This window comes from Rhinolophus sinicus, chromosome 4, assembly GCF_057876585.1.
Source record: "Rhinolophus sinicus isolate RSI-liver-muscle chromosome 4, RSI-T2T, whole genome shotgun sequence".
Taxonomy (NCBI): Eukaryota; Metazoa; Chordata; class Mammalia; order Chiroptera; family Rhinolophidae; genus Rhinolophus; species Rhinolophus sinicus.
In genome coordinates this window covers 60,425,336-60,435,976 of record NC_142504.1, presented here as the reverse complement: position 1 = coordinate 60,435,976, position 10,641 = coordinate 60,425,336, and the positions used below count along the sequence as shown (strand labels likewise).

General features: G+C 48.7%; 1 protein-coding gene across 4 annotated transcripts in view; it reads right to left on the bottom strand.

Annotated features, from left to right (window-relative positions):
- Positions 1-6,801: 6,801 nt before the first annotated feature.
- The window catches only part of MGLL (monoglyceride lipase), a 157,660-nt gene continuing 153,820 nt past the window's right edge, over positions 6,802-10,641 (bottom strand). For all 4 annotated transcript variants that reach the window (XM_019718602.3, XM_074340474.2, XM_019718601.3 and 1 more), the window contains one exon: positions 6,802-10,078. In XM_019718602.3, coding sequence (XP_019574161.1) covers positions 9,953-10,078 — 126 coding nt within the window. In that variant the 3' untranslated portion in view covers positions 6,802-9,952. The remainder of the gene's footprint in view (positions 10,079-10,641) is intronic.

Genomic DNA, 10,641 nt, shown 5'->3' with positions numbered 1-10,641 from the left:
TTAGAATTAAGGTATGTTAAAGAAAAACCACAGGCTCAAAATGGCCTCCATCACTCATGCTAAAACCCATGATACCAAACCTAGATTTAACACCTGATCTAATTGCAGTTTCAACCTCTCCCAGAACCATAGTCATAATCAGCCAGTATGGAATTTTTTGATCAAGCACCAGTAAGGTAAGCTGTCACACGGGCCATCTCTATCCCTACCCTCTGTAGAGAGAAGAGGCAGTCTACATTATAAAACCCCTTCCTGTTTTCCCCCAAAGAAAAGACGTGTGGCTCAAAACACAAACTTTTCTTTAGCCAATAGCTCCCTTGCCCCACTTTTCATCCTAGAAAATCCTTCCATTTTGTACAACGCCTCAAAGTACCCCTGTAGTTGCTAGATATAAGGTCTGAAAATGAAGTTTGTGACTTGCCGCTGAGTGCTTACACTGGCAGCACTGTACAAACAGCTCAGTTAGGTTTCAGAACCTTGCTATATCAGTGTCTCACAGCTGTGTTCATGTAGACGTGGCGGTGTCTTGCTGAGTGGCGTTCATTATTGTTGCGTGTTTTTGTGTGCCATCGTGAGAATATCTGAACTTGAATTAGAGCAACGAACAAACATTACATTTCTTGTTAAACGTGGCAAGAGTGGAAGTGAAATCAGGGACATGTTAGTCGAAGTTTATGGGGATAATGCCATGAAGAAAACGGCAGTGTACAAATGGATTAAACATTTTTCTGAAGCAAGAGAATGCGTCACTGATGAAGAGAGGTTAGGGCGGCCAGTAATGAGTAGAACTGATGAAAACATGGCAAAAATTCGTCAAATTGTGAGTCAAAATCGTCAGCTGACTGTGAAAAGCATAGCAGACTAAGTACTGTGTTTTCCCAAAAAAAAGACCTAGCCGGACAATCAGCTATAATGCATCTTTTGGACCTGGTCTTATTTTACTGTAATATAAGACCAGGTAGACTAGACTAGACCAGACCGAGACCGAGACGAGACCGAGACCTAGACTAGACTAGACTAGACTAGACTAGACTAGACTACCAGGTCTTATATTAATTTTTGCTCCAAAAGACACACTAGAGCTGATGGTCCAGCTAGGTCTTACTTTCAGGGAATCACAGTAAACATTGGTAGAGAAACAGTTAGGAAAATCTTAACTGAAATTCTTGGCATGAGAAATGTGTGTGTAAAAATGGTCCTGAAGGAGCTCACCGATGAACAAAAGCAAAGAAGAGTCGAAGTTTGCCAAGACCTTTTGGAGAGGCAAGAGGATGTTTTGGGCTCTGTTATCACTGGTGATGAAACATGGATGTACTAATACGACCCTGAAACAAAATGTCAAAGTGCACAATGGAAGTCAGCCAATTCTCCACAACCAAAAAATTTTCATCAGTCCAAATCGAGTCAAAATGCTGTTGCTAAACTTTTTTTGATACAGAGGGATTATTCATTATGAATTTGTACCAACTGGACAAACAGTTAACCAAGTTTACTATTTGAAAGTGCTGAAAAGGCTGTGTGAAAAAGTTAGATGAAAACGACCTGAACTTTTTGCCAATAATTCATGGCTCCTGCATCACGACAATGCACCAGCTCACATGGCACTGTTTGTGGAGTTTTTAGCCAGTAAATAAATAATTGTATTGTAACACCCTCCCTACTCACCTGATCTGGCCCCCAATGACTTTTTTCTTTACCCAAAGATAAAGGAAATATTGAAAGGAAGACATTTCGATGACATTCAGGACATCAAGGTAATACAACGACAGCTCTGATGGCCATTCGAGAAAGAGTTCCAGAATTGCTTTGAAGGGTGGACTAGGCACTGGCGTCGGTGCATAGCTTCCCAAGGGGAGTGCTTCGAAGGTGACCCTAGTGATATTCAACAATGAGGTATGTGGCACTTTTTCTAGGATGAGTGTGCGAACTTAATTGTCAGACCTCGTAGGAGACTGCGCCATTCACAAATTGCTTAATAAAGCCAGTTAGATCTTCACATTTACTCGGCTGAATTTGTTTTTTAACAAAACCACACATGAGGGGGGTTTAAGGGAAAATACTCTGGAACTGATACCTCAGTTGTTTATTGACAGAAGAACAGTGATGTTACCAAACCAAAGTCTGTGTACCCAGCGCTTCAAAAGGCCAACACTCAGAATGTCAGAGTTTGGAGTAAGGAAAGGTTTGTTGATCGAGAAACCGCCAATCGGGAAGATGGGAGATGCCTCTACTCCACCTGGCTCGCTGGACTAGGTTAAAGGTTTTTAAGGAGCTAGGAGGAACGGGTATGCGGAAGTGCCAGTGGGGCAAATTTCACTTGGAAGAACGTGGACCTTGGCCATTTACTGTGAAGGGGCATCAACATTGGATCTTCCTGGACGACAAGCTCTTGGCTTTCTGAAAGGGTTCCATCAGGGTTCAAGTTCCAGTTATGTCCTGATCCTTTGGTTCCTTGGGGCACCAACATTCAGCAGTTTTGCACTTAGAGGCAGGAATGAATTAAAGTTAAGTGAGGGATATATGTGCTTTTTCATTCTAAAAGTAGTACAGCCACACTACAGCGGGTGGAGGGAGACTTTGGTTCTGGGTGCTGCTGGAGGTCAAAGTTCTCTCCTGTGTGCATCCTTCAGCTGCATGACTTGTGGTTTTTGTGTTTTGTCTCCGAAGAGCAACTTAATATCTCATTAAACAGGATAGTACAACTTTGAGCTGGTTCTGCTGTTGCAGTGAGGGGCTCCAGCCGGGAAGCATTGGGGCCAGAAGAGTTACAGTCCCCACGACTGCCATCATACCAGTGTGCCACACCTTCCTCATTTTCTTGGCAATTTTTGGTCTAAGATGGGCAAAGGCATTATGTACAATGCCCCATGTTGCAAATTAACAGGAAACAGCGCAAACAGCCTGAGTTGTAAGTGTGGAAGGAAATTGTAGAATAGACACGACCATAAAGACATTAGTGCAACTTCTGTGTGCACAGGGAATCGTGTGCTCATTCAGGCCGCCTCCAGTGGTCTCCACAGTCCCGAGCTCCCGAATAGACGGCATGGTCCCATAAAGGAACAGAGGACGAGTGCCCCAGCATCATATATTCTTTCCTCTATCTGGAAAACTAGATAGCCTTCAATGCCCCCTCTCACTGCAGTAGACTGAGGAACCCAAGGCAGGGTGAGGCTGCCATCTGCCCACTGGCATCACAAAATTAGGAGTGCTCTTGCCAGTTTGGGGCAGCCTTAGGACCTGGAGCAGACATTTTGAAAGCATAAAAATCTCACTTTGGGAAAAGTCTGTACCAGAGGCCTCAGAGGCAGGCACTTCTGAAGCAAGAGGCCCTGGGGCCCTCAGGCCTCAGGGAATTTCTGCCTCTGAGCCAGGAAGCTGCCCTCAGACAATACCAGTCCCTGGAGTTGGGTGGGGGTGGGGGGCTTAAGATAGGAGAGTTGCACTGGCACTCTACACCTGGGTTTTTGTCGCCCACCTTCATTCTCTGGGAGGCAACAGTGTGTCTGGCACCCTAGTCAGGAACCTTGGGCAGGGACTCAGCGTCCGGCTTTGAGCAAATCACGGAATCCCTTGGAGCCTCAGTTTACTTAGTCGAACTGGGAGCAACAACACTCAAAGCTGGTGTGAAAATTAGTTGCAGGCAATGAGGAAGCTCCCAGCTGTAGTGGGGGCTCAACCAATGTGAACTTCAATGTGAATTTCCATTCTCTCCTGGAAGATACAACACAAGCAATTTGGGCAGATTTTGTAACCTTTCCTTTTCTGTAGAAAAAAAAGGAGTTCTATGGAAAGTAATCTCCCAGGGTGATCTGCTTATAAATTCCTAACTGGAATTTATGGAACTCCAGGTCATGGTAGGTAGTCACGCCCTAGGCCTGTAACTTCTTTAGTGAAAGATTTTAAGCCAGACCTGTCCATTGTTCTGTGCATCTAGGCGAACACATCTTTGAGATACTAGAAATAATACCCCTGGAAGGTATAACCACTTTAGGAAAGCACATAATCTTGTTAACTATCCTGTAATCCAATCCTGGCTTTTGTTTTCTCCCACCTCCATATAATCTTAACATTCCTTCCTTCATTTCAAATGCATAAAAAAAACCCTGTAAAACTGTTATTCTCAGGAGCATTTGAGATCTTGCTCACTGGCGTATGTTGTCAGTTTGGCTCAAGTAAACGCAAAAATTCTCTACAGGTTTCGACTTTTTTTATGTGGACACTTATCTGTAGAGCTTTTTAGAGATTGACCCATGTTCCTTATGTTCTCTCCTGATTCCTTGGCCCTCAAACTTAGTTGGTTACCAAACCTTGTTGATTTTACCTCTTCAGTAGCTGCTGCTCAGTCTCTGCTTCTTTGTCCCCACTGCCACAGCCCTAGTCAGTGCCCTGCCTCACCTGCAGCCCGTTCTCACGGCCCTGTTGGTGTCTTTCAGGCAGATACTGAGCCTGGGTCTCCCTTCTTGAAAGCCTCAGTGTGCACACTTCATTCCTGGGCATGGCCTGCTGGCTGTCCCTGATATCTGAGCACAAGTTGCATTTCCCAGCCTTCCTTGACCAGGTTCTAAATGTGAGCAGAAGTACTAGATGTGATTTCTGCTTTATCCTTGAAAGGTACACGCCTACCCCTTTCCTTGCTTCCCCTCTTGTTGGCTGGAACAAAGATGCAGTGGCAGGAGCTAGAGCAGCCATTTTGGACTATGGGCTTGGAAGCCTCATGCTCAAGACTGCAGGTCCAGGGGAGAGGAAGATGGCAGGAGAAAGAGGTGGGCTGCCTCCTCCCAGCTAGCCTTTATCTTGATCATGGCTGTGTTCTCTATCTGAAGGCCAAGCCTAACAGGTGCCCCCCTCCCACAGGGGCACTTCTGTCTGTGTTCCAATGAAGCCCCCTCAAGCCAGGGCTGTTGGCTCCCCGCTGTGGCTGGTCTGGCTCTGCACCTATCCCACAGGCTCCCTTCACCGCACTATCCTTGGTTGGGTGGTGGTGAGAGTACCCTAGATTTCCTCCAGCCATCCTGAGATCGCAGTTCTGAGACCAACCTCCATCCCCAAGTCTTGCCTTGAGTCTCCTTGACCACAGGCCCCGTGTGCCCCATTCCCACTTATCTCCCTGATTTCCCAAAGGGCTGCCTCTGGAGAGCGTGCTAGCCTGCTAGGTTGGCCCCACTGTGTGCTCTCTCTTCTCGCCCCTCTGCTATTAGGTGCTGGAGTGGCAAGTTTGTGTCACTCTGTCTTCATTCTGTGGGGCAGCCCCAGGGCCAGGCGCCATACCTGGTAGGCTCATCACGGGTGCTTCTAATAGTCCCGGATGCTCACAGGAGGCAGGAAAAGGCCAGGTTTGGCTCAGGCTCAGGGTAGAGTTTGGTCGGGTATAAGCAGTAGGGAGGGTCTGAGGGGAGCAGATTGTCCTTCAGGTCTACAGCCATTGGAGAAATGTCTACACCGAGGGCAGGGCCAGGGCAGGGCCAGCCCCAGCCATGCCCACAGGGTCCACTCCGTGTGTGGGGGGCCAGTGGAGAACAAGTATACAGGGCCCTTGTTCAGAAATGATTAAGAATTTCAAGACAGCAACATCAGAGCACTAAGCAAAACATGGGGCCCTTCTAAGGGTGGGCCCTTGGGTGACTGCATGGGTTACACACACATGAAGTCGACCCAGCATCCATACCCCAGCGCCAAACTCAGTGCCTGGCCCAGAGAGGACATTTGTCCTTCTCTCCTTCTTCCTTTCCCTCCCTCCCTCCCTCCCTCCCTCCCTCCCTCCCTCCCTCCCTCCCTCCCTCCCTCTCTCTTTTATTCACTCATTCTCTCTCTCCTGCCCCGCCCTTTCCTCCCTCACTGGAGAGTTGTTTATCAGGGAACCCAGGGAAATCAGACAGAGGTCTAATATGGGGACCCAAGCTTCTCGCAGTTCATTCCAGTGGCTGAGACAGAAAGCTACTGAGTAGACAAGCAGAACATAGATGGTATCAGATGGCAATCAGTGTGTTGGAAGAAGACAAGGCAGGGCAGGGTCCAGGGTGGTATGGTGACTGTGGACAGGGTGGTCTGGAAAGGCTTTATGGAGAAGGTGGCCAGCAAGGAGGCTGGCAGGTGGGGTCCGGTGGACACCGGAGGAAGGGCAAAGGCAGGGTGGCCATGCCCAAGGATCTGTAGGCTCAGTAAGGACTGTGGTCTGTGTCTAAGTGGGATGGGGGCCACAGGAGGATTTTGAGCGAGAGGTCATGTCTGAATCATTTAACACCCCTTCTGCTCATTGTGTGGAAAAAGACTGAAGGGGTACAAGGGGGGAATGGGGCATGCCCTGGGTCAGTAAGAGATGGTGATAGCTGTGAGGCGGTGGGGGCGTGGAGAAATGGAGAAATGATAGGTTACTATTGGGCCAGGTTTGGGGTCCTGAGAAGAGTGTAAAATGCTGTCCAGAGCTTTGACCAGAGCAGCAGCAGAGCTGGGGTGCCCTGTGCTGACATGGACAAGGCCCATGGTGGAGCTGGAGTGGTGGTGAAGATCAGAGCTTGTTTCTGGATACATGAGGCATCCGTGTGGCACTGTGGAGGAAGCAGTTAGTCACATGGTCCAGAGCTGGGGGTGGCCCAGCTCCTCCAGTATGCAGGGTGGCCAAGTCTGCAACGTAACACAGTACATGCAATCTGCTCCTGGGGCAGAAGTCCCTGAGTACAGAGGACAGAAAATCAAGTCCACACACATGGGTTGGTATTAGGTGACTGGCTCAGCCCAGGCTCTCAATGCTGCTCTCTCTTTAGGGACTGTCATAGTCTCAGATCAGACAGACAGACAGCACCATTCAGAAAACATCTGGTTTATTAGGATTAGCTGTGGCATACATTGGTTCCTTTAATAGTTCTAAACTGATACACGTGTCCCCACTAAAACCATACATGTAGGGGTATGTCAAGCTGCAGTGATAATAGCAAACAGGTGAATTGCTTGGAAAATCCTTGTGATCCTAACGGGTTTATGTCAGTATGGTGAGAGAAAGAAAAGGTAGCTCGGGGCCTTGACATGGGATGCTGAGCTGAGCCAAGTGGGTGTTTAGAGTGCCCTTTTGTGCTCTCGCCTTGAGCCCCAGTGCCTCCCAGAAGCTGAGGGGGAAGCTGGGGTTGTTGCTGGGCGGTAAGAAGGCCCATCCATCCCCCATCCCTGCACAGTAATGGGGCCCCTTTGGGGTTGGGACTCCCACTGACTGCAGGTGGCATCTTTGCCTAGCAAGATTTTCAGGCATGAAACCTCTTTCTGTATGGACCAGCATGACCTCTGGGTTACAGGGGAAGGTGTGTTCACATCAGTGCTTGGACCTAGTATTCCGAGGTATCCGTCCCCCTAGATGGGTTTGGATCAGCTGTGTCTCTGGGGTCTCCTCCCTGGCTGGCCTTTGCCTTCCTCTCACCTTTCCACGGCCAGGCTGTGTGTGACCTAGCTTCCCTTCCAAACCTAGCTCTTCTGTTCCGCTGCCATGGCACAACTTTGAAGCTCTGGATATCAATACTGAGCTGTCAACTTTGAGTATGAACTCAACTGGAGACTCGCACAGTTTTCCTTGTGTATCTCAGGTAAAACTCCAGATACAACTGATGTCTGGCTCTTGAGCTTTCTCCTTATTCAGCAGGTAGACGTGACATGGTTCTGTCCTGTCACCTCTCCTAGATTAAGAATCAGTCCCAGTTTCAAATATTCTTTTTTCTTTTTAACATAGGCAATTCTTTAAAGAGATATGTGTGACTAAATATGTCTCTAAATAAGAGCTTTCATATAAATTCATGCATCCAAAAGATTCCTGGTCAAATCATGTGCCTGATATTTAATATGGGAAATGGCGTTGCCATCACATGCTTCTGGGAGAGGTGGGGTGTGGGTAGGGTGGGTGGGAGGTGTACTGTGTTTCCCTGAAAATAAGACCTAGCCAGACAATCAGCTCTAATGTGTCTTTTGGAGCAAAAATTAATTAAGACCCAGTCTTATTTTACTATAATATAAGACCAGGTCTTATATAATATACTATAAGACTGGGTCTTATATTAATTTTTGCTCCAAAAGACGCATTAGAGCTAGTTGTCTGGCTAGGTCTTATTTTCGGGGAAAACACGGTACGGCTTTGTGTGACCTGAACTATCAAAGCTCCAGCGAGAATTTCAGGTCTGGGCTCGTGGATGTCTTGCGGGTTTGGGAATTTGCAGTGTAGTTTCTGCTTTTCCTTAGCTGAGGAGCACAAACATTCACACAGCCTGCCAGCTGAACATGAGCCAACCTTCTTTTAGTGCATTTCTTACATTTTTCCTCCCTCAAAGAGAAGCCAAAGAAATAAGATGGGGCAATGGAAGCTGCTCTCTGCGGAGACCTGGGCCCTGCCCAGGGGGTGAGTGCCTGGGAACTTCACCTCACAAACCTGGGCCCTTAGGCAAGCATGACTGGGCTGGCTGTTGGAGGGGGACCAATTCCAGCTCTGACATGGTGTGGGCAGGTCCCTGGAGGGAGGGTGGATGGGCTGCCCTCTCTGGGGCCAAGAAAAAGCCCCAGAAGATCACGGTATGGGTGAAGGGCAGCAGTTTTGCTGCTGGAGGAAGAGGGGTGGGAGCCCCAACTGCTGGAGTCAGAGGCTCTGTCAGGGGAGTAGCCACCTCTTCTGCAGCTGAGGGCTCCTGCCTGCACTTTCCATGGGGTTCCAGTAGCTCTGCCACCCCCAGCCTTCCCTGCCCCCTGCCATGGTCATAGTTGCACTAAGGAGCCTACTGAGGGCATAGCAAGCCCCATTGAGAATGAAGGTTTTCCAGCGCTGACTGGTGATCCCTGTTTATTGCTGGCAGTAAGTGAGGGCCACAGGTTGGCACTTGAAAAATGCTGGTCAGGCACTGCGGGGCCCTGGCTGGGAAAGGCCCTGTCAGCCAGCCTCACCTGCCCACCCTGCTGTGGCCTTGGGGCTGCAGGGCCACAGAGTTGGGGATCCCTCATCCTGCCACCAGAGGTGGCTGTGCTGCCAGCACTGAGCTCCCAGGGTAGCTGTGGGCCCAGGCAGGCAGGGACCAGGGACAAGCCTGCCACTGCCACTGCTGGGACTCCGGGCCCTGCCTCCTGGGGTCTGTGCCTTGGCTCAGGGTCCCTGGCCAGCTTGTCTAATTCCTGTGCAGAGACATCAGGCTCTTGTGCCTCCAAGCCCTCGTGGTCCCACCCACCCAAATAGCTTTAGAATACATGTTTCATATTAGACATTTCCTCTTCAATACAATCATCTGTCATAATGTCAGGTAAAATGAGTCACGCAAGGAATAGCAGCCCCTGAATACCGTTCTCAGTGGGTAGCTTCAGGTTCCCTGGTGGGAACAAAGGGGAAGTAGGGTCTCCTGCCAACTTTTCTCTCTGGGCTAAGCCTGTTCCCCAAAAGCCCGGCTCCCACTGACAAGGAGCTGACATGGGTCATGGGGGACCGCGCATTCTGAAGAAGTGCCAGGCATTTTCTGCGTCTCTGAGGGCACATGAGTTTGCCCAGCAAGCTGATGCCAGCCATCCCAATCCCACCACGGTCAGAGAAAAGCCACAGAGTGAGGCAGGTGGGGTGGTGTGGGGGTGAGACTGGAGGGGTAGGCAGGAGGGGGAGTCCTCCAATTATTGCAGTCAGGTGTCCTGGAACACCAGGAATTCCTGGGACCCTTGCAGGAGCTAGGAGAGACATATTCCATCTCTGGAAAACTGCCTTTGACCCTTTTCTGTCTTAGTGTCTACCCTTTAAGGAAGATCCAGTGACAGACAGCCTAACATATGACAAGAATGTCTTTTTTTTTTTTTCTTTAGTAAGTTATGCTAAGGATTCCTCCAATTTATGAATTTTTTTTCGTGTTTTTTTTTTTTTTTTTTTTTTTTTGCAAGCCACATCTGAGAAGCCAGCTTCTGCCCTTCCTCTGCCCACTTCCCCAACTGTGGGACAGTTGACTGGACAGTGCCCTCAGGGTGGGGACCCTGTTCTCGCTGCCGCTGTCCTTTGAGAGATCCACATGTTTATTTCATGGAAGACAGAGTTGGTTACTTCAGGAAGCTCTTTGTGGAGAACGTGGTAGGCACCTTCATAAATCTGCAATTAGGAGAGACAGGAAATCAGGGCCACAGGAAGTGACAGGTGCAGGGAAGGAGGCCACGGGCAGCAGATGGGCAGTCACACTCTCTCCATGTCCCCAGGACTCGTGTCTTTATGGTGCCAATGCCTTTTGATTAGATGATGGTTCAAATAAACTAAAATGTCTCAAGATGTTCTAGCAGTTACTTTCTTAAATCAGCACATACCTTCCCTTTATTCCACTTCTCTCTCCAGCTGTGGACCTGGTCTCTGCCTCCATCTCAAAATGGTGATTTCCATTCAGTCTTCACTTCCTTGCCTTCCACTTGGACCTCAGCTGATCCCAGTCTACTTTCACTCCCACCAACCCACAGCAACTGTTCTTGGTACAGGCTCCAATGACCTTCAGTCAGCGTAGCCAAGGAACACTTTTGTTCTCATATTATTTGACTTCTCAACAACATTCAAAAGCTGTTAACCTTCTAGAAACACTTTCCTCTTGTAATTTCTTTCCATTCTTTCCCCAAATTTCCAATGAACTCTCTAGCAGGTATCTCAAAATGGAGCTCTCAACATTCCCC